The sequence below is a fragment of the Sceloporus undulatus genome, chromosome 5, assembly GCF_019175285.1.
Source record: "Sceloporus undulatus isolate JIND9_A2432 ecotype Alabama chromosome 5, SceUnd_v1.1, whole genome shotgun sequence".
Taxonomy (NCBI): domain Eukaryota; kingdom Metazoa; phylum Chordata; class Lepidosauria; order Squamata; family Phrynosomatidae; genus Sceloporus; species Sceloporus undulatus.
In genome coordinates, this window is record NC_056526.1 from 160,856,517 (window position 1) to 160,881,083 (window position 24,567).

General features: G+C 38.5%; 1 protein-coding gene across 2 annotated transcripts in view; it reads right to left on the reverse strand.

The window, feature by feature from the left end:
• SYNPO2 (synaptopodin 2) overlaps positions 1-24,567 on the reverse strand; it is a 119,003-nt gene that overhangs the window by 9,089 nt on the left and 85,347 nt on the right. The window contains exons 3-4 of one of the 2 annotated variants that reach the window (XM_042468524.1): positions 21,088-21,899; positions 14,044-16,253 (exon numbers count right to left, since the gene is read on the reverse strand). In XM_042468524.1, the coding sequence (XP_042324458.1) occupies positions 14,044-16,253; positions 21,088-21,899 (3,022 nt within the window). Of the gene's footprint in view, positions 1-11,513; positions 16,254-21,087; positions 21,900-24,567 lie in introns of those variants that run through there. The other variant, XM_042468523.1, reaches the window with a different exon arrangement.

A 24,567-nucleotide genomic window follows, 5' to 3' on the forward strand; every position in this document is an offset into this window, starting at 1 on the left:
TATTTTGTTACCTGCTTTCCCTCCAAAACTAGAATTCAGAGTGGCTTATAATTTAAAAGAACAGTACAATTAAAAATGTACAAAAGTGATGCATTAAAATAATGTGGATTATTTTAAGAGATTAAAATATTAATATTAAGATATTAGCAGAAGATGGATGCACATCCTTTCCAGTCCTGAGGGCTGCATCCCATATCAGTCAGCAGTGGAGCTTAGCATCTGCATTCATATATATATGCATGCATGCATGCATGCAAGGTCAGTACAATCCATCCTGTAGCAACCTACACTTAGCCTACTGCTAGTTACTCACTGCTAGCTGGACTCTTTGGCGTACTGGGAACATTGTTCCCCTACAACAAACTCCATTTGAATGGGTTCCTACTAGCCTTAGGAGCTGTTGAGAAATCAGCTGAAGTCTGCCAGTGACTCAGAGTTACAGGTTGTACATCCCAATGTAAGACAAAAAACTAATATTAGCAAAAGATAACAGAATCTAAACCAACTCCAATTCACTGGAAAACTCAGAAACACCTCTTTATTTCTTCCTCAGAACATGTATTTTGTAGCAAGTTGTTGTTTTTCTTTTCTCAGTAGATCACCTAGTGAGTAATGTTGCTCTTTTACACCGTCAAGTCTTTTCAATCTTATGGTGATCCCAAGATGATGCTATTGGGGTGGTGTTTTTTGGCAGGTTTCTTCAGCAGGGGTTTGCCATTGTCATACTGCACCATATATACTAAATGGAGTTGCTTTCTATAATTATCCTAGTATAACCAAGTAGTGTTTGGAACTCTAATTCTGTTAGTCACTGTGTACTTAAGTAATGAATCATCTTGCTGTATGCTTTCTAGTATAGTCATAACCATCTATATTAGAACAGAACAATTCATTATTACCAAACACATTATTGTTGTCTTGCTGGATCAGTCCTTTGCTGATCAGACTCATGGTATTTTCCATTTATAAAAACCTGTCCAAGGCCCTGTACAGACCAGCACTTTGGGCCGGCTGGGGCACAGAGCTGGGGCATGGCATCTCCACAACGCATGCCCTGGTTCCACCCCAGGGTGCCATGATGCTGCGTGATGTTTCACATGGCGCGTGGTGTTATGGTGCACTGAAGAAGTTCTGTATACCCAAGTAAATGTAGCTATGGTGTCCTTTCCAAGATGCAAAAAGGAGCCACTTTTTGTGGCTCCTTTTCACGCCCTGGAAAGGCCGATCAGGGCCACAGTGCAGTTGCTGAAGAAGGGGCAGCTGAACAGCTCCCAAGCTCTTAAAGCCCACAGATCACAAGAAATTCAGCTTCGGAAAACACCCAAAATTAAAACTTCTGTAAAGGTTGCATAAATCAAAGTTAATGATGGCAAATAACAAAAATTTGGCTAAACAATTTACAAGATGAATATTCTAGACAGAACTTTAATTTTCACCTTCTCTTAGAACAGTTATAACCATTTAAATACAGATATTTTTTTTTAAAGAATCTGTCTCAGGGCCCAGACTCCAACATTTTACAGATGGAACCCAGGATACATTTACAGAAGTTACTCCAGAGTGTGGCCAAGATGGCAAAAGTTCTTGATAAAGAACACAACAGCTAGGAGAGCCTGCAGGAGCTTTCTTTTGCCTGACCTTCCTGGGAGAAGCAAGATTTCTTCACCTCCTCCCACCACTGAGCTAAACAGATTCAAACTACTTTTCCAGTCTGAACTCACTTTGCAGAAACTGAAGTAAACTGAGGGCAAAGAAGAAAAGTGGAGTTGGGAGAGAGAAACCAGAACATTTAAAAGCAGCTGAAAAAGTAGAAGAACAGATGATTAATTGGGACTTCTCAGCCAAACTGGGACAGTTAGAAGGTGTGTTAGTAGAGCTCCATGTGGGAAACTGAACAACATGTTTTTGCTGTTCAGTAGTAGGAGTACTGAATAGTACAGTATCTCAGATTGGTCTTTTTAGTCATCAACATGTTTGTAGAAAGTGCAGGATGAGTCCTTCCTGAATCTTCGTTCACGAAGAAAAGCCAGAGAGAGAGAGAGAGAGAGAGAGAGAGAGACTAGGAGAAAATCAGACAAAAGGGGCAATTAAGAAATAAAGCAAATGCAGAAAGGGGACAGATAGGAAGGCTACAGACCTAAGCAACAAATTAAAAAGAAGGAGTCTGTTCCGATTTCCCTTCCGCATCTACAGAATAAAAGAGGAAAATGTAGAAGAGAAAATACATTGCTGAAAAAAGTTGTGGAAAGTTACAAAATTAAATGCAGGAAATGAACTACCTCATTGCACAATCATAGCTCTGTGTTGATACAACACTGTAGCAGGAACATCAAATGAGGTCAACATGACTTGACATGTTAACCTTGTGTTATGTTTCTGCTGTAGCATATTATGTATATAAAGCTATATAATGTCATAGGACAAAACACTAGATAGTGTAGTTAATTTCCTGCATTTACTCAAGAGGGAGTGAAGTAACCATCTATGCTTACTGTTTCATCATGTGTAATGACTGTAACAACTTGTCAGTTGCTTTTAAGTGTGGTTTTTCCATGGGGCCATGTGATGTGGAACTTTCCTCCCTCAACTGACAGCCTACAATCCACAATCATAAAGATCACAGACAGGGAGGTTTTGTTTTGTTTAAAAAAGCAAGCTTTCATGTGTACCCTCCATGCATGAGTTACAATCTTCTAAAACTTGATAAACCACTGATTCTGCTTTTAATCTACTTTGCCTTTTGAAAATGCAAACACCTAACTTCTACCTTCTACAATGTTTTAAAACATCCATGCAAAAGTCAATTTACTAGCTTACCCTGGGAGGAATTCTCAATCTAGCCGGGTAACATACCAAACTTCATCTTTTCATTGCTGAACTCAACGTCAAAATTTCAAAACTCTGGAAATTTCTCTGGGCAGAAACTGTCAATATGATGGAATGGTGTTATACAGCAAGTCTTGTGCCAATTTCGGATCTGTCTTGTAAAGCTGTGCCTTTAACAGTAGCATGTTCTGCAATTAAGAGGTGGTAACATTTGTCTGTGTGCCAAAATCAAGCCAACAGTGGGAGCTGATTAAAATGTTAGCAACCATGTGTACAAGGAGTCAGCATGGTGTTGCAGTCTGAGTGTTGTGCTAGGATTCTGGCAGTCACTATTTTTCCTGTTTCATATCTTCTAAAAATCTTAAAAATCAACTAATAACTCATTCCTGTACTTAAAATAAAAAAGTTCTCTACTACCACCATCTGGAGAGATACAGTAATGCCACATGAATGATTTTGTTAGAAAGACACTAAAGATATTCAGTAGCAGGTGCAGTCTGTCATTGCTTTTGAATTTGGTGAAAAACCATTTGGCATTTTAAATAACTTGATATTTGTATTTAAAAAAACTGGAAAATTCTTAAACTACTTTAAAAGATTTCCTACAATCCTACAATTATCAATTGTTTTCAATCAAATTACAATATGAAAATAATAGACCATATCATTGGGTTCTAAAATTTTCAGATTCATAGGATGGCAAACACCACCATCAAAACAATCACTAGTACAGTAATTCACCATCCTTTTGTAAGATGTGCATAAGCTTAGCCTTCTGTGATTCTCTTCCCTCCTCCAATGCATCTATGAAGTGATTGGAAGCATCCATTTCCATTTTCAACTAGATAGGAGTTGTTGCTATCTCTGAAGAAGGAACAATGGCTAGCATTTATTGTAGCTTATTGAAACAAAGCAGGATAATGATGTGCTTTTCAAGAAACATTAATAAACCAACAACACCTTTTGGGAGAAGGGGATGACATAAAACAATCTAAATCAATTGAAAACGGAAGATAATGCTTCTGAGATCTCACTTGCAGTTGTACTTGGAGAAGAGGGAGGCAAATGGTCTCAGTCGGAGGCTCATTAGTGTAACTCTAAACAATGGTTTAGTGTGATGTGTGAGTACAGCCACAAATACTGTACATGAATATGTCAGTATTCTCCCTCCAGCAGCTAGTCTTTCAGAGCAGTGATTCACAAACTCGGGGGCCTTTCACGTGTTTTAGATTTCAGCCCCCAGAATCCCAGACCATTGGTCAAGATGTCTGAGGCTCTGGGAGTTGAAGTCCAAAATATCTGGAGGATCTAAGTTTGGAAATCACTATTTTAGAGCATGAAACCCAATACACACATGCAGTCATACATATGTAGTTCAATACACTCCCAACTACAGTTTGTATTTCTTCTAAGAGAAACTATCAGTGACCCTTACTATCTACCCCACAAGACATATGATGCACTTTAGTATTAACAGAAGCCAACATAATACAGTGCACCTGTGTTATACGTGGGTGTGCCTTACGCAGCTTTCAGCATATGCTGAAAGCCGCTACGAAGCAAGGGTGAGTGTGCCCCAGAAGGGGCAGTGGCCGCCGTACCACTGCGTGCACGAGCCCCATTCATTTAAATGGGGCTTGAGCATACGCAAAATTCCCCTTACACTGGGGGGGGGGGTCCAGAACAGATCCCCTACGTAAGGGAAGGGTGGGCTGTAGTTTCTCTGTACAGAAGAATGGACACAAATCAGAAACATTCCATACATATCAGAAACATTCCTAAGTATTCAAAGACATAGCTGTGTTAATTTGCATCAGTATGCAAAGGGATATTGTAGCACCTTGGAGACTAACTGAAAGATATTTGTAGTATAAGCTTTTGTAGGCTGAATCTATTTCATCAGCCTTCTCTTCCCATAGAAAAAACTCCCCGTTGAACATCACTTGCATCTCTCTCCAGTCCAATCTACAAACCTTCTCTTCTCATGGAAAAAATTCCCCATTTAGCTCCACTTGCTTCTCTCCCCAATCCGATCTGTAAGATTTCTCTTCCCAGAGGAAAAAAAACTCCCCATTTAACTCCACTTGCTTCTCTCCCTAGTCCGATCTTCAAGGCTTCTTGTCCCAGTGGAAAAACTTCCCATTGAACACCACTTGCTTTCCTTCTCAATCTGATGTTAAAACCTCTCCTCCAGCACCTGGAAATTGATGTTAGGTGGTTGGGAGAGGTGCAGAAAAGGAGAAGGAGGGATGAAAGTGGTATTTTCCCCTTTCCATCCTTCATTATAACTTCCATACATTTTACCCTCGACATCTACGAGTCATATCAAAATCCATGATTTTGACCCTGAAACCTTCCCTTGACTTATACATGAGGTCAACTTGTACATGAGTATATACAGTAGATCTTATTTCAGCCTTGAATTACAGGAAGACCTCAGCCATAAATTATCATCTGTATTTTGGAAGTCACTGAGCTACATCACAGAATTTTTGAAAAAATGAAAAAAGGACTTGCAAACATGCAGAATAATAACAATAGTGCTCAATAAGTATCAATAACTAGGCTGAAAATCTTGACTTGACCTGCTACCTATGTTCACAAATCACTCCCAACATCACCATTGATAGTAGAGTTAGCAAAACAGAAGGTTTTAAGAAAGAAAAGTGAGGTTGGAAGTAGAAGTTCTTTGGGGGCAGATGGATGAAATGTTGCTGTAAAAGTATGTAATTCCCCCTTGCCTTCTAAACTATTTATTGAGGGAGGGAGCTGAAAAGATGAACATTGACATCTTTTAATGCATGCAGTCAGTCATAGGAAGAACTTCACTTCTAAAACGGTCAACAGCATCTAACATTGTTGCTGTGCCTGTTTCACATTCTTTCTTTGGAGACAATTGTTTTCTTGACTCAAGGAAGCCAGATTCTCTGATGGAGAGGAATGGTCAAATATGCCTCTTCAGTAAATCCTAGTACTCTTGTGAGGCTTGTGTAAGAAGTGCTCAGTACATCGTAACCTACTAGCATGGTAATATTGCATCTGCTGTCAAGTTTTAAATCCACAAAGCTTGCTCTCACACTCCACCTTTCTACTAAAATCTGAATTAAAAACTAGCTAATGAAGCTACTAATGACATGTGAGGCATTAAATTAGACTAGATAGAACTTTATAACTGGAAATTTGACTGGGAGAGTTTAGGGAGATTGTAAGAGAGAAAAACAACAACAACCAGCTTAATCCCTAGAGAATTTAAAGCAGGGAAGGAGGAGAACAGCAGATGTCCACTACAAGCAGCATGTCTTTAATTTATATCTATGTATTATTAAAAATCTCTGTAACAGTAGTCATTTGTGTCTTATTTGCAACAGAAATCTTGATGCATACATTAGAAAAATGATCTTCCAGTGTTATTACTGGAATTAGCACCATTGTCTCATTCTCTGGCATTCTCACCTTTACAGAATATACAGAGTGATTCCTCTCTGAAAAGTTGGAGCAGCTGAGCATCTCTGTAATCCAAATAGCTTTTTGAGGTGAGGGATTGCATACTGTTGTATGCAGTTCTCTCTCATGGCCAAACTTGCTGTTATCTTTTTTGTGTCATAGAGACACTGATTGGGTTTCATTTTTCATACAGATCTCTGAGGTTAAGTTTTCAAGACCATTTTTTTTCTGGTGGAGCTTTCCAGTACAGTATCTATCCGTTTTCTTTATCAAGCCGAAAGAGCTCCCCTTTAGCTGGAACCTATTTGCACTTTAAATTATAATTATGCATGCTATGGGGGATCTTGTTTTTTTTGCAATGTTTAGTAATTGTTTCAATTACTTGATAAAGTGATTTTATTTTGTCTTTTCTCATGGTAGCAATTTTGCAGGGTATATTCTTGGATTTTGTAGCTTTGTTCATTGTAGAACCTAGCCACTAGGCTGGTCTATTTTTGCCTGGTCTGACTTTTTATGTATTAAACTTTTGCTATTATGGTTCGTTGGCTTGTGTGTATATATGTTTATATTTGTTTGGAATTATAGTTTTGTCACAATTGTAGGGAATGATTGATAATTTGTTTCTTTTGTTGCTAATTGAGATTATTCATAATATTATAAAATATAGCAGAAGTTGAGATACGTGATTTCAAATATTTGTTTTTAATTATAATTTTCAATAAGTTCATGCATTGTTACAGGATATGATTTTAGTTATAATTATTTTATTTTTGCTATGGATTGTAAACCACTTTGGGAATGGTGATGGCACAAAAGGTACCATACAAATTAATTAAAAATTGAATGAAAATGAAATGGACATAAAGTGCTTTGTGTTAGGAAAGGATTCTGATCCCAAGAGAATCTTGATAATAATTTCTACTTAGCTGCATTAAAAGCCAAAGTTTTCTTGCACCTTAGAGACTAACTTCTATTATGGTCTAAGCTTCCAAAAGCCAAAATATTCAGTCAAATAGGATCTAATTCACAAAAGCTTATGGCATAATAAATGAATTCATCTTTAGGGTTCCCCAAGTCTTTTTGCTGCTTTTTGGTGATAATTTCATCTTATTCTAATTTTATTTCTTTATAAAAACATATTTAAAACCTTTCTAATGCTCAGTAATGGGACGCACCACCCCTTGTGCCCCACATGCTCCCCAGGGCTTGAGCATGTATGTTGAAGTCCGCGTATAGCGTGGGCGCACTGTATTTATGGGACATAGTATTCAGAATATGAAGTCATGTCATAAAGAATTAAAAAAAATATTTTTGTGTATCCTAACCTTACATAACAGAACTGACTCCTTACAACATTATTTGTACAGCTATCCCTCCAAACTACATACACTCCTCCTTCTTCAAGCGTGCATTTATGCTGTAGAAATAATGGAGTTTGCCACCATTTTAAGTGCTATAGCTTCTATGGAATCCTTGGATTTGTGGTTTTACAAGGTCTTTAGCCTTTGCTGCCAAAGACTGCTGGTGCCTCACAAAAGTACAAATCCCAAGATTTTGTAGGATGGAGCCATGGCAGTTAAAGTAGTGCCAAACTGCATTATATCTACAGTGTAGGTGTACGTCACATCTCTCCTTTGATTTTTCCAGCAGATTCTAACTACTTATCTGTCATACTGTTCTTTCATGTAGGTTCTTGTATGATTGCTCTGCCAGTTCTTACAGGACACGCTGTATGGTACCTCTGTGGTTCGAATTTCACATATTCATATCCCTCATTATTGGAATGAGAAGCTTATCACACTGGATAGGCATCCTACAATATATATATTTTTTGTTCAAGCTGTGTTGTGTAAGTGGGGGTACAATGAAGTAGAATAGTGCAGAAAATATACTTTTAAGTCAGGGCTCCCAACCTGGAGTGCTCACACCATGGGAGGGAGGGAGTGCAAGATGGAATTTCAGGGGATGTGACAAAGAGTGGCTTGTGTCCATGAGTCATCACTCATTTGCTTAATTTAGATTTGGATTTTATGTAACGAGTTAAAAGGTTTTTGTTTGTTTTTTAAAGTTCAATTTGTTCACCCACCGTATTGTATGTGGATCAATTTGTGATTCAAAAATTAGAAATTAGGTTTCTTAATCTTAAAATGTGTTACTACTTTTGTAAGGGGTGCTAACATTCATCAAACATTTTCTAGGGGTGTGGGGCATAGAAAAGGTTGGGATCCACTGTTCTATGTCATCATCCTAAGAGCTCACTCCTTCTCTGGTGTCAGAGAAAGACTTCTATGATAGCAATAGCAAGTACATTTCTATACCGCTTAACAGTGCACTTAAGCACTCCCTAAGTGGTTTACAGTGTGTAAGCTAATTGCCCGCAACAAGCTGGGTACTTATTTTAGTGACATATGGAAGGGTGCAAGGCTCAGTTGACCCTGAAGCCCTGCAGGATCCAACTCACAGCCTTGTGGCTGTGAGAGGCTCTGCAGTACCAGCATTTAATCACTGTGCCACCAGGGCTCCATCACTTTCCTGCTTGCTTTGTAAGGAAGAAGCTAAATTCTCTGAGAACACTGTATTAGCAAACAGTGGCCAGGATCTTATATTACTTCATTACTGTAAACATCCTCTGGCACAGCTGCCCTGACTGCCTGAGTGCAGATGAAGCGGGATATAAATAATTTGTTGTTGTTGTTGTTGTTGTTGTTGTTGTTGTTGGAATTACTTTATGCATTCCCTATTCCACCTTAGTGTGATGCATGTGGATCGAAGATCAATGTGCATGGCTGGCAACCTGTTGTGCAAATGCAATTTGCAAAGCCAAGACATAGAGGCAATGCACATTTACATCTACTGTATGTACTTTAATGTGGTTTCACATGTGCAGCTTCACTTATGCCATCATCAAATGGATACATCTGTTTTGTGCTGTAAAAAAAAATCACTCCACCTGTGTAACACAACTTTTTCATGCAATATTATTAACTGGATGCCAAACCTTGTGTATGCCAGGTAACATGAACATGAGTGAGCATGGCCATGTGTTGCATGGTATGTGTATCTAATTCTTACCTGCTTTTTTAGCCTCCACACCCCTCTCTTTAAGATATATTGCATTCTTTTGGCCTCAAAATATAACTGGGGAGTGGAAAAGTGGTGGCAGATAAGAATTAAGATAATTCCTCCATCCACTCCTTTACTCTTTACAAATGCACCTTTACCATAGGCTTTAGGTTGTTAAGCAAACATGAGCTTGTGAGCCCGTGTCTTCAGAGTGTTTCAAGTCTTACATATTTTCATAATCATCGTCAGATTTGATTTTTGAAATATAGCCAGGGCTTGCATAAATGGGTATAGGTTTAACACACAAGAGCAAAGTATAACACTTGGCATCTAGAGAAAGCATATGTAAAAAGGTTGATAGGAGGGCAATAACAGCCAAAAGCTGCAAATGTTCCTTTCACAGCTCTCCAAAGTTCACTGCTCCCTAACGTTCTTATGCAATGGACCTACTGGTCCCTTTGCTGTCCTACAGGCATTCCCTTCAGCTTTTGCATTCAATGCCTCAAAAATAAAGGCAATTTGAAAACCCAAGAACTTGAAAAAAATGGATAATGTTGACTTGGGGGAGGGGGTATATACTACATAACCTAGAGTGTATTATCACTTTAACATTTGTTCACATTTCCTTGGCCTTTCTGGATCTTCCAGAAAGAATGCCAGTTAATGCTTATTTGAATTATGTTTGGGTGAGAGGAAACTACTCTGCTTTGGCTGGACTGACAGTCACCATCCACTGATGTCACTCAGACTGCTCAGCAGCTGGCCATGGCTTTCAGTCATTCCTGCCCTAGGCCATATTTGAACAAGAGGTGAGAGGCCCTGTATTCTGTTACCAGTCCCCTTTGCAACCCATTGCTGATGGAGTTAAAAATGAAAAGCATCTAAAACTCTCAACTCAGGAAGAGGACAAGGGGTCCTTGTGTCACGGCAAAATATAGGTGCTCCAGCACACTTCTTGGAAAACAGCACTTAAAAGTAAACATTGAACTTATCACTATGTATGAATCTGACACTTCTTCTTTTTTAAAAATCATTTTGGATAGTTATTTTGAAAAGAGCATTGTTTTTAAAATGCAGGTACCCATAAGATTAATACACTCATATAAGAAGAAGTTTTATGAATTCTAACCTCTGTTATATTTGTATCAAAGCAATATTCTGATTCAAGTAAATGTTTTAACAAGTTGAATCCAACAGTTATTTACTGTGTGGACTTCAATGGGATGAATAAGTGTTGTAAGTGTGTCACTGTATATCCAGATTACAACTCACTCTCCCTTGGTTCAAGCCTAGGTGCTGAAACATTCATAAGCCGACTGTAATTTTAACAGATGCACCTCATGTCAGCTTACTAAAACTGTTGTGTAAAGTAGGGTAGAGTAATTAATTTACATTTAAATTACTAGAGGAGCATTTTTGGCATCCTAGCACTCAACCTAACACTAAATATAGTTCTCACTCACCTCACTTAAAGAAGGATTCCTAAATGGGAAGAACCCAAGAAGCAGAGCAAAATATCAGCAGCTCTGAAAGGCAACAAATGAGTCACTCTTAGGAAGCTAGACTGGGAAAGGATGATTCTGTCATTTCTGAGATGTTCTCACAGTGATGGGGCATCAGCACTTGGACATTATTCTGACAATTTTATCTGATCAGCATTTAAGAGAGAGAGATTAACTAGCAGAAGAGTGAAGGAAAGCTGAGAAGGGAATAATAAGGTTTGTGAAAGAAGGCTTCCCTATAATCTTTCCCTTCAGGTTCTAAAATATCTCTATGAAAATGATCAAACACTGGAATACCTGTGATAATAGAGGACAAGATACATTAGTGGAATGTCTTTCTCCTCCTTTTCTCCTTGTTTTAATAGAAAATAAAGAACTACATATATGAAATCCAATGGTCAGCTGCTGGAACATGGCTTTATGACTAGTCAGATAAACTGATTTATTTAATACCATAAGTGTTATGAGAAACCCTGTTCAGATTTAATGTAATAGGTCTGTTGTAAGGGTGAATCAATTCAGTAGAATCTGAATGGGTTCATGTTAACATTCTGGGGGGAAAAGGGAGGAGAGAAAGAAGGAAGGAAGGAAGGAAGGAAGGAAGGAAGGAAGGAAGGAAATGAAACAAAACTATATTTTCATCACGGAAACTAAAGAAAAAGCACAAAATCAAGGAAAGAAGAAAGGAAACCTTTTAATGTCAGAGAGAAAAATAAAATAAATTGCAAGTGGAAAATGAACAAAAAGATCTCAAGAGGATTAAAATATTGGTACCATATAAGCTTAGATAAATTGTGCTGCAAAATAATCCTCTGTGTACATTTCTATGTAGAATGGGCTAGATTCTTAAAATTTATACACTCAACCTTGACTTCCACTACAGAATAATTCAACTAAAATATCCTTTTCAAAACCACCTACCATTGTAACTTCAGACAAAAGCTCCATGGGGTTAAACAGGACTATTTGAATAAATATGTTGCTGCTAGTCAAGAAAAGTTGTTCCACCAGCTTTAGATAAGGCCTGCATATCAAGGAATGCATATGTTTTAAGTGTACAATGCAACATGCAATTGAAATATTTCCTGAGTGTATACCTTTGTGAGGCAGACTTTGCACTGATTTCCCTTTTCTTATGGTGGTCTATCTTCACACTTTTTCATTGTTTCAATGTCACATTAAAAATATCACCAGCACAGTATGGGCCACTGTTCCCAATCACTTATGTTTCCACAACCATATGGAGCCGATATTGATGTGTTATTTGTCTGTCCACTGATATGGCCTTCCAGCTAGATGCTTCTCTAATCATAATATCATATTACATTGGTGGAAATTGTGGTAAGGAATCTACACATATGTGTATGCCCTCCTTCAAGGGTACAAATTGTATTCATCATACTAGACATCCTCACAGTCAAGGCACATCATATAGAACTAGTTTTTATAAGAATAGAGAATAGTTTAAAGTGGAAAATTAGTCTGTGTTCAGTTATTCTGTAAGTATCTAGACATTCAATAACTTGCCTATCAAATACCATTCTTTCATATCACAGCTATAACTAACATCATCAGAATCTAGCCCAAGACACTCAGCAAAACATGACATGGTAACAGTGTCTTGATCCTCCTGGTCCACAGTATATTAATTATAATTAGAGTGAAAGACAAGAATAAAAAAAGAAACACCAATGGAAAGAAGAAGCAAGATTGGAAAGCCCAAAGTGAAAACAAGAAATGTACCAAGTGATCAGCAGAAAGATAAGGCCAGGAATCATAGCATGTCATTAGACAATTATTTTCAAGGCACATACTGATTTGGTTGCAAAATTATGTCCCTTCAGCTTTGAGTCACTATACTTTAACATGAACATATTGCACTGCTTCCACAGTTGTAGAACCCAGATTATCCTGGCTCTTCAATACTTCTAATTTTTATTGTCTTTCTCTCGTGATATTTGCTTGTTGTAAAAAAAAAAAGTGCTAGCACCGTGGAGGTCAACATTTCCTTAAAAATCGGAAAAATTCTAACAACCTCCTCAGCCTAAGCTTCTTCTCATAATATCTTTCTTCTTCACATATAGCAAAACTCACCCCCAACAGACCCTTGGGGAGGGACAGAGAGAGTGAATCAAAGACGTACCATAATTCATGGTTGTGAATCATCATTGAGTCACTAGTTTACTGTCTAAGAATGCAATTCTGCAATCGGATCTCAAGTGAACCAAAGCAGAGGCTAACTATCAGTGCCAATTTGCACGAAATATTTTTCTGTGATTGTGACATAGTGGAGTCACATGAAAGACAGCCATATGCTTTCATAGAATGAATTATCATGGATCCATCATGGCAGTTCACGTGCAGTTTTAAACTGAGAATTGGGAAAACTCTGTTTTTAATTTTATATATCCATATTTTCATTATGGATATACCAAAGGGGAAGCCACACATTTCCATATACATGGATGAAATGGGAAAACAGATAGCAGGAATTCAGCCTACCAGTCAATATAGATGAATAGGGTTCTGAAGAGGCATCTTAACAAGATTCTCCATAATGATTTAACTGCAAAGATGTTCCAAATATTTTGTATATCTATTTTGAACACAGCATTTGCAAAAGATGTAATATTAGACCACTTAAAAATAAATCTAATATCAGTAACTGTTAATTGTACCTGAACCATTTGACTATCAGAGAATGGTATATTTTGCATACCCACCCACAAAGCCTTGTGAAAGCTATGTTCTAACTGTTGAAATACAGGAAAAGTGTTCCCTGTATATGTGTGTACTGAAGCACTAACACCTAGCATCCTGCTTACGTAATACTTAATAATGTCCATTTTGGGCACTATACACATGCCTATTTGTTATACAGATGACTGCATACAAGCATGTGTCATCTGAAATTAATATTCATATTGATTTCTTTCAAAAACATTTGTTGTGCAATGCTGTGCATGCTTACTCAAAGGTAAGTCCTACTGTATTCAGTGGAGCTTACACCCAGGTAAATATGCACAGAATTTCAGAATTAAGCTTTTTTTATTATTTGGACCCAGATTTCATTGATAGTTTAAAAATTATTAAGTAAGCTAAGGATTACTTTGGGTGCCAGATCACCACTGCAAACAATTCATTGCAAGCCAAGTGGATACTGAGTTGTATATATGTTTTACTCTTCAATGGTTGAGGGTTTCCACACCTGTGCTGTGACACCAACTTTCTTGGCTGAGAACTTTGGCCTGGGAGTAGTAAACATAGAGGAGGAGGCTGATTCTTGCTTCAAAAAAGTAGAGTGAACTGTTGGTGCACAGGACTCAATTACAGGGCTGGAGGCATTTGATGCGGAGAATGGTTGTGAACTGTAGGCTGGTACAGAGTACACTGAAGATGCTCGGACATTAGCAGGAGAACCAGTATCGAGAGATCTTGAAGGTAGAGCTTGTTTTGAGGCAGACAGTGAGTCAAACTTTGTAGGTTGCTTAGGCAGGCCTTCTTTATCAGAAGGAGGTTGAAAAGTAAATAAGGATGCATTCAGCTGGTATGGTTGATGCTTCATAACTTCCAAAGAACTAAGTGCTTTCTTAGGCTTTTTCTTGGTTGTTTTGGAAGCTCCAGGAGACTTTGACTGTGGTTTGGTAGCAGCAAGAGGATAAGATGGGGACTGGATGGGGTTGTATGCTACAGGTGGTGGTGCTCGGACATTTGATGAGTATTTCCAAGAAGCTGGTAAAGATGGTGTTGGTGATGAAGCCCGTGCCATATTGGCTTGCACAGTTTCTGAGTCAACCACGTACTTTTCCATCCGTGATTGTCTTTTGGCAAAAAGCTGGGCTCCCTTCCCACTCAAAGCTGGGGGCATTTCAAAAGCTGGCCCAACTCCTCCAGCAAGCACACTGTTTCCTAGTGGTGTGGTAGGTGTGGTTTTAGGTGTATAATTTTGGTGTGACATTGCTGTTTGAGGTCCTTTAAGTGGACTAGCTAGGTTAAGAGAAGTAGGAGGCTGTGGTGGGGGATAAGCAGGTTGCACTGTTTTGATAGGTCCTGGAGCAGCCACTTCAGGTGAATTTGGAGCTGGAAAGACAGGAGGCTGGGTAATTGCCACAGCTGGAGGGGACCAGACTGGTGATACAGGTGTCGTGGCAGTAGGAGAAACCTTAAGTGATGGTTTTGGAGCAACTGGAGGTGGGATCTTCTGTTTGGCTGCTTGGATTTGCATGAAATTACAGGCCTCTGCTCCCAAACTGAGGTAGTCTTCTTCAGGACCTGATTCAAAGCCCATGCCAGCACCTTTTTTCCCTTCTGTATGTTGTACAAGGGACAAAAGAGCAGGATTGGGACTCATCTTGGGGGCTTCTTTGAAAGTAAACATAGGCTTTGCTGTACTTCTTCTTTTTGCCTCTTGCAATATTCCAGTTCTTTTGGCAGGTACTGCAATCCTTTCGTCCCTGGATGCAATCTGCTCAGTTGATTCAATTGGAGACAACAGAGTTGACTGAGTTGTGCTGGTGGCAACTGGAGTTAACACAGTTCTGTACATGGCTTCAGGTGGTGGGCTGGCTGATGTATAAGGAGGTGGTGCAGGTAGATCTGAGAGGGGGCTAGTCATACTTCTGGTGGGTGAAAATGGTGCTGCTGCTCTGTTCTGTACACCAGGGAAAGGTTTTGCTGTTCTGTTTGAAGCAGCTTTAAGGTTTTCTGAAGATGGATAGATCATATTTGTCTCAGGAGCAACACCAATGCCATTTTGTTGAATTGTTGTACCATGACTGTGGCTCACCTCTATGTAGCTTTTGCTAACATGGCTCTGCTGAACTCTAGAAGCTTCTTGCTTTGCTTGATACAAGGAGGAACTAATTTTCTGGGTACTTTCTACAGAAGTAGCTTCTCGGTGTTCCTCAGAACTTCTGTGCATTCCCTGCATCTTCATAGCCTCTTGTTCGGCAGTGACCTGGTCTACCCTTTGACGTCTTTTGGCAAACATGAGTGCCCCTTTGCCCTTGCTGTCTGGAAGAAGCTGAGACATCTCGTCCCCACTTTTTGGTTTCTTTTCAACTTCAAGTAGCCCAGTGTCCCAGTCAAATGTCACAATCCGGTCCTCTTTGTCAAGATCAGAAAAGAAATCTTCATCGATTTCTGACTCACTTGTGCCTAGTAGAGTGACTTCAAAAGTGTTCTCTTTCTCACCTTCTTCCCCCTCGTCTTCTTCCCCCTCGTCCTCGTAACGCTCTAGTTCCCCAGTGCCGTAGCTGACCAAAGTATATTTCCTGGCCCTTTGGCGACGCTTCTTGAACATCAACACTCCCTTGGAGTTGGGATTGGGAGCTGCTGTCAGCAATAAGGCAATGCTCTTACATTTAGATTTGGCTTCTTTCACCTGTTTTTCTGACAGGCTCTCACTGCGTCTGAGCCCTGCAGGAAAGGATTAAGGAACATATTTTACTGCACTGGGTCAAATTTAACATGAGAACAATTTTAACAATAAGCTGCACAATAGCTATTTGGGGTGCAAGAATACAATACAATAGTAGTCTTTCTTATTCTAAAGCTGGAATCTTCAGTTATGCAAAGATGCATGGGCATGGCATTAATATTAATTTTTCCAGTTACAACCATGATTAAAATTCCATAGCAAACACTCCCTGACATTCTTTGAACAATATCCCCCATCCCTCCTGTGGATTTGTTAGCTCAATTTGTAACAGCATTTGATACAAGGCATCTGCTTTGTTCTGTGTGCCTAATATAAGACAGTATAACATAAGAGGATAAATTAGCAGTCACATCAATCTGCACATACTAGGAATGTTGACTTACATATACATATTCCCAGAAAGGTTTTGCCAATCTTTTTCTTGATGTACGATCTGTTCCTGAAATTCTTTAACACTTAAGAAAAAAGTGCTTATCGAAACACTGATATTTATAGGGATATTCCCCTCAAGTGTAATTCATCTGGATGCCTTTCCCTCAACTCTTTGAAAAATATAGTAAATGCATACAAATAGCAAATTTTTAGCTATTAGGCTAGAGCAAGGGCAGATGTCATTGTGGGTCTACATGCAACCTACAGTTCTTTCCTTGAGCCCTATCCCCCTATCTAGAGTCTATTTTCTCTAGACTCTGAAGAATGTAATACTAGCTTTTCTCTGTTGGTGTTCTGGGGACAAACAGAATGTTCCAGTTATGAATATTATCTGGAGCCACCAAATTGCAGTTTGACTGGTATTTGATGAAATAGTAAGTACACGAACACATAGCGTAGAAATAATAAGCAACTGAGTAATGTAGTTGGCTGTAATGTGTTATTCTTTTGGGAACAATAGAATAATGAAGTTCCAATACAATAGTAATATATCAAATGGAAATGGGGTGAATCTATTGGTGTAATAAGTAGCATTTTAATGTTACTTTTAAAAATTAAGTTTTAAGTGAATTTCAGAGGCATTTGAAGGAATTCATCAAGGTTTATATCATTTTCTTATTAATCCTAAGGTTTTGTTTAAAGTCATAAAGTAACTTTGCAATACAAGAAGTTGTTTTTAGACATGTAATAGGCAATGGCAATGCTTTGCTTTGAAAAGGAAGGAAGGAAGCAAATTTTCTTTCTTTTGCTCTGCATAAAGTACTGGAGAATTTATTTTCATGTGCAATTTTATTTCCTTTTACACATTAATTGATATTTTCTACCTAGTTCAAGGTTCAATTTCTATGCTGAGCATTCAAAATAGAGGAGGTCACCCCATTCATCTAAATAGCTGGATTAAGTCTCACTCACATACGCTATGGATTACAGCTGGTTCTACAAGTCTTTCCCATTTATATCTTTTTTTATAACCAGGGTGTGATTTGATCTCATTGAAATGTAAAGGTCAGATTCAAAGAGGCCAGACAGATCTGGGCCATCTAGTACATTACTGATGATGTGGGGGAGAAAGCCTACTGGAAATAATTGAATGTCATAGAACTGTCTGAAATTCATTGTATAAGGCATGCCATTGGCCTTTCAGTCAAATGAGGTGGGGTAATAGATCAGTATACTTATTAGGGCAAAATGAATTCTGAACACACAAAACAGCTTTGTTTATTTCTCTACTTGTAGGTGTCCATTACATATACTAAACCCAAATTCATCTAAAGAGGCTTTCAAAAACATTGTATGTAAGGTATGGCGATCTTCTGTTGAAAAGATGGAAAGGGAGATGGAATCCTCAAGCCCTCAAATCCGAAGTTGCTATTTTAATATTAGCCAGCCCAGACATATCCGTTCCGACAGAAAGCAAGCAATTTCCCCCCTGATAAACACAAGACAAGAGAAATTGCAGGAACTTATACAAATAGATATAGAGAAGAAAGACATTATTTGAAGTGGTGTTACCAAATGATTCATATCCACACAAGAATGGCAGGGCTGTATAGTTAACATTACTAATTCACTCTTTTGGTTTCCAGTTAAGTTCAATTAGTGTCATGTTCTCAAGTGAATTGTCCCTAGTCAAGTTCACACTCAGCCTAGCTTCATATATGGCTCCTGTTGTTCCTAGCAAACTCCCTGACGTTGATCCTACTGATCCTAAAATGTTACAGAAAACAATAATCTTGATTTGAACCACTCACCCTCTTAGATTATTTTCACCATGGAATTTTGAAAGCTACTCAGAAGAGGGTGTTTTTTTAAGAATATGGAGCAAAGTTGTTAATTAAGTGCAATCAGACTACTGTTAGAGAAAAGCCTCTCCTTAATGCCAGACTAGTATTGGGCTGCAGACTTCTAGAGTAAAAAAAATTAAGTAGTGTGTGACCTAGAAGTATAAGGTGACTAAAATGAGGACAATTTCAATGTGATCAGGCTGCTAATAATCCTTTTTAAAAAGCTTCTGATAACAGAAAGTTCACCTTGAAATAGCTGCTAGAGGAATAATTCTACTGATACTAAAGTAATTTTCTTTCCCCTCTATCATATTCATATTACATGCTTACATCAGAGTTGTACACCCATATGCAAACATAGTCCTTCCATAATGGAAAGATGTTTCTAACATCAGGAGATTTATAACTATGGCTGCAGTCCTATGCACTCACCCATTGAAGGTAACATGCATAGGACTGGAATACCTTTTGACTAATGGTGTGGCAGAGGGAGGGAGGACAAGACACTAATATAGTAATTCTTATTTTGCACAACATACAATACATACAATTATAAACATCATGATAGGCAGCCCTCAGAATGTTACTATTCAGAATGTATTAATTTAACAACACATAGCTTGTGTGTACTCTGTTGTTTCATAGACTAGTTTTATAGTCCAGTGGATATCCAAGAAATGTTACTGCCTTGAGACGGAGCCCCAGAGCCTTTTTGCATCCTCATCCTCAAGTCAAAGTGGCATTGCACCTGAACTGAGACCAGTTGTTTTATATCTGGTCCCCCCTCCCAAAAACAATAAAATCAAAATTCAGTAGGAATAACAAATAAAATAAAAATTTGCACCTTTTCATAATATTCCAGAGCAGATGCTTAAGGCAGCTTCTTTACACATTCTAATGGTAGGACCAGCCCTCAATACCTCTGAAATATTATGAACATTTTCCATTGGAATATAACAATGTAGTTACTAATTCAAATTGCAAATAGGGAAAACCAAGAATGAGCAGCACATGCTCAAGAGAGCTTTCAATTTCTTTTTTTTTTGGGGGGGGGGTCAAATAGCATTGTTTCATACCTCATAGTATTATTGCTTTGAAACCGTGGGGAGTTTCTGAAGAAGTAAGTGAGAGTGCATGGAGGCTGGCAGCTAAAATAATCAAATTATTATTTATTAGACAAATTTAACTTAATATTCACAAGCCCCTTTGAGCACATCTAACGTTGTTCTTAGGGTATCAGCCAAAGTTTATATTTTGTTAGAAATGAATAATCTTTTTTTTTTCTTTATTTTTCAATAGTGGAAGCCACTCTCTGATTTGTTCAAACTATACTTCTCTCAAAGCAATTGTATATTAAAGGGGAAAAATAATACAGTATTGTTGGGGTTCTTTTTAGTTGTATGTTCTTCTGAGTTAAGCAGTGGTATAACTTGACAGACACAGTTTCACAGTTGCTCTTCCTGACTTCATTGCCAAAACGCAAAGCATGCATGCTGTTCCTTTGTACTCCTTTTAATATGACATAAAGCTGTGATTACGTGAGGATCCTTTAAGTGTAAATTATGGCTTACTCCACACACCAATACAAATGGCTACAATTCTAAAAATATGCTTCTGGAGGAATTAGCAACGGGTTGTCATGCTTATCTTGGCAGTCTGCGTAAGTTAGCTAAGTACTATGATATATCATTGCGCCTCTGCTATTTTGCAATGAAATCCCTTGACAGAATTCTTGAAATAGGTATGATTGCACAAGTGCCAGCAATAGAACTGAATTGATAAGCAGATGCTTTGAGAAAAGGCGAATCAGAGTTAGTCTTCTTATCTGTATTACTACTTGTCATCCAGATTACTTCCAAGTAAGACCTTGCTTAGGTTTTGCACTGACCTCTAGGTATGGAAAGCAGAAGGAATAGTAAGTTCAGTTTACAGTCTAGGGAAGCCTTGCAAAACTGAAAGGATCATATAACTAGCCAAAAATACACATGCTGGTGTCCATCAAAGTGACTTTCTGCAAGCATCATCAAGCTTCACTACTAGCCTTTCCTTTCCTTTCTTTCTTTTTTAAATTCTTCCCAGCTTTTAATAGAAGTAGCATCATTTGCACTTTTAAAGATGCTACATCCCTTCTAGAGAAAAGGTTGATTTTCTTTCTTAAAAGTGAATTCTAAAGGCATCTGTGATATGTCTGACAACATGTTTCTCTTGTGGTACAATCTCTCTCAAATTGCCTTTTAAGTCTTTGTTAACAATCCTGGGAAGCTATCAAAACAAGCCAGTATTTTTATTTTGAAGTCAAAAGTTAGTCTTACAGAAAAACAGAGTCAGATTATATTACAAAGCAATCTTCCAAGTTAGAGTTACAAAGCGCAAGCAGCTCCTGCCATAACCATATTACAGAGTTTGCAAAAATAAAAGAAACTGAGTTGTATTTCGTTTTTATGAGAGAGAAGTGGACAGAAGAGGGAACCTAGGAAGCCTCCTTGTAAAGTATGTATTAGTTCTAAGCATGTGGATATAACGGTGTTCCAAAATCTTGCCTGTTACAAAATATATCCTTCAAACAATACCACCCATTAAGCTGTGACATACTTACTGGCGTGCCTTGCCCGGTGTTTGTGAGGTCTGCTATGTTCCCTTTCAGAGTGCAGATCGTCTTCTGCCTGCTCTGTGCCTTCAGATGAGATTCCAAAGGAGACTACAGAAGGAGGTGCTTCTGACTGCCCTCCTTCCACTTGAGAATCCACACACCCCTTTTCAGACACAGACCTGGAGCTTTCCTTTGCCTGGCTAGAGCAGTCCAGGATCACTTCTACTTTGGTGAGAGAAGGCTCCTTTGTTTCCGTTTCATGGATTGCTTTGACCCCTGTGTTGCCACTAGCAATCTGGAATGACCTGCTTGACCACTGGACAGTGGGGTCTTTAGTTGCAGGAGCTGGAATCACCCAGCTAGTCCCATCTTTCAGGAGGGTGGGTCCTGTTTCCAGAGGCTTGCACTCTTCAGTCCCCAGGACAGTCACTGCAGGAGCATTGGTGCCTTTGGGTTTGTCATGCGAGAGGGACAACTGTAACTCAACTGTAGGGCCTGGCTTTTCTCCATTCCCCCTAGTGAGAGCAGGCATGTCTATTAGGTGTGCTTCGGGAACTTCTATTACTTTAGGGGGGATTTTGTGGGAGGGGGTTAGCTCTCTCTCTTGTTTTGTTCCAGAAAAATCCACATGACTTTGTTCCACATCTTTTGAAGTTGTTTCCACAGTCACCCCTGTAATCAGCAATTCTTGGTGAACTTTTGGTACTGCTGTTCTGATCTGCAGGGTTGTACTTTCTTTATATTCCTCATTTTTGATTTCACTATGTCTTCCATTTTCTTTTTCAGGACTTAGGGCCTCACTTATCCCACTGGAAGATCTGCAGGCACACAAACACACACAAAGCAAATAGTAGAAATATGTTGCTGTCAGTATAACTCATTATTAACTCACTTTAAAAATGGATTACAGAATCTGTCCAATGTTCAGACTTTCAGAAGAGCTGGAGCATCCCAAGATTTTACCCAGATATTTTTAAAAATAGAATAGACATATGGATATGACCCCAATGCCCCTTGAATGGATGACACTGAAGTTAAAGAAAATAATTAATAGATCACATCAAAAGTCCCAAGGGTAAAATAAATGAAATACACGTAAATTGACCATTGGTCACTATACTTGCAAATTGCCAAGTTACTGAGCTACCTGCAACATTTTTCTGTGACTCTTAGCAATTAAGCCATTTTAAAAAAACTCCTATGGCCACTAAAAGGACTGTTACAAGTTCTTATCATTCTCGTTTGAATTTTGTGTGGAATGTGAATGAGACTGAACGTGCACCAAAATAAATCTTCCTTGTAGCTGCTAGAGGATTTATATTTGCCTAGCAGACCAATTTAAGCATATAATGCTGATAAATAATTATATGTACAAATTGTGCACACTGTCAATAAAATGGATAGAAAGAAGGTTTTCCTGTTGTTTTATAACAATAGAACTCAGTCATCCAATGAAGCTTAATGGTGGAGTATTCAGAACAGACAAAAAGAATTAATTCTTTACACAGTGGATGAATTATGTACTTCATTGCCACAAGATGTGGTGACAGCCACCAGCATAGATGGCTTTAAAGAGAGATTAGACAAATACATACAGGATAAGATTATCAGTGCTTAGTACTCATATATACTCCCAGGATCAGAGAAGTGCTTAGAAGGGTAAATTTTTCCAAATTCTGGAGCACAGTTTCCATGCTTTGAATACCAGGGCTGTGAAACAACAGCAGAAAAAGGACTGTGGGAGATAAAGCTATATATCTCTCTCTGTCATACCAGTGACATAGAACTAGAGTTGTGCCCTTCCTTTCAGCAGTTTGTCCCTTATGAAGATAACATAGCAATACTTTGCATATCTGGAAGAAGAATGGAAGTACTATTATTCTCAGCTAGAGAACTGAATTTTAACTATACAATTATTTAAATTATTGCATTCACAGGAATGGCTTTTCTGCAGTTCATAACTCTTATTACAAACATTGTTACTTTGGAGATTATCAGACAAGGGAAATTGGAAACATAATCCAATGGCAATCCGAATGCAATCATGTGGTTTAACATTATTGCATGATAGACTACCACATGCAATTTCGGACAATGGCAAGCTATTTTCAGGTGATGAGAAGTCAGTTCAAACACAATTCGAATTCACGTAAATTCGCTGAACTAGCAAATTTACATGAATGCGTTCTGGCCCCATTTTCTTTTCAATCAAAATTTAAGAGAAATTCCTCCCATGTAATAAACTTCTAAATTCCAGAATAGTTTGGGTGATGACTTTAAGAATTACAGGAAAATCTTTCACAAGCTTTTCACAAATGTCCTCATCTCAGCTTTATGTGGACCTTAAAAATGCTTCCAGGAAAAAAATGAGGATTTTCTCACTGAGGCAAAGGAGAATACCTTCTAATATTCTGTGTTACATGTGTAGTATTCGAGTCATATAAGTTAATAGAGCTACCCCACAGAACATAGCTTAAGAGTTTTAGCCTTTAGTATTTAAAATGGAAATGGGTCAGGTGCTTGAAGGGAAGAGGACCTTAGGAGTGGACCTAGACCTGTTTCACCTCAGGTAAAGCCCCCAGCAAATTAATGTCCCATCACCATTGCTGCTATTCCTCATCTCCCCCCTCCCACAGACACATGCCAATGCTTTTCCTTTATGGAAGAAAGAGGTGTAACAGGTGGTGGAAGGGTTACCTTAACAAAGAGGGCATTATCAGGCCTTTCCTTAGTAGGAGGGTCCCCAGCAGGATTGAGCTGTGTATCCTTACCAGGTAGGACCTATGCATATTTATGGTGGAACAAGATGGCTTGTCCTATCACTACTTCTAAATATGGGAAAATCGTGAAGACTTTATGCTTTACTTATTTTTTAAAAAAATTGAGGCTTTGGCCTATGGGACATCTTACCACAAGGCTGTCTCAGCTACCTAACCTTTAACTACTACCACCCCAAAATGATCTGGTCTCCAATTTAGAAAGCTGGTAGCCCAGTTCCTATGTTGTATTCACAAGACTGAAACCATTACTAAAGATGAGAGGAACAAAACAAGGAGCTGTATTAGAGGAAATGGCTTGCACAGTGGAATAATATGTCTCTCTTCAGCGAATGGGCTGAGATGGCTTAAATGTACTTAGATAAATATGGTTATGTCTGCTAATAAGCATAGACATCTTTTCCAGCTTAATGAATTCTCAGTAGCCTTGGCCTTAGACCTGATTTCCCTATATGCTGCTAGAACCTGTTCCTCATAATCAGAAACTGGTGGTTTACAGCTATTTTCTTTCTCTTTCAGCTCTTAGGATGATTCTGTTTGGGGGGCTGTTTCCTGTAGTCTCCTCTACTCAGTCCTCTGCCTGAAAGCAGTTTCCATTAGACTGGCCTTTTCCCTTTCCCTCTGAGCAGCTTCTCTCTCTTTAGCCAACTGTCACTGATGGTCATCTGTGGCTCCCCAACTGTCTCTAAGACTCTTCACTGATCCTTTA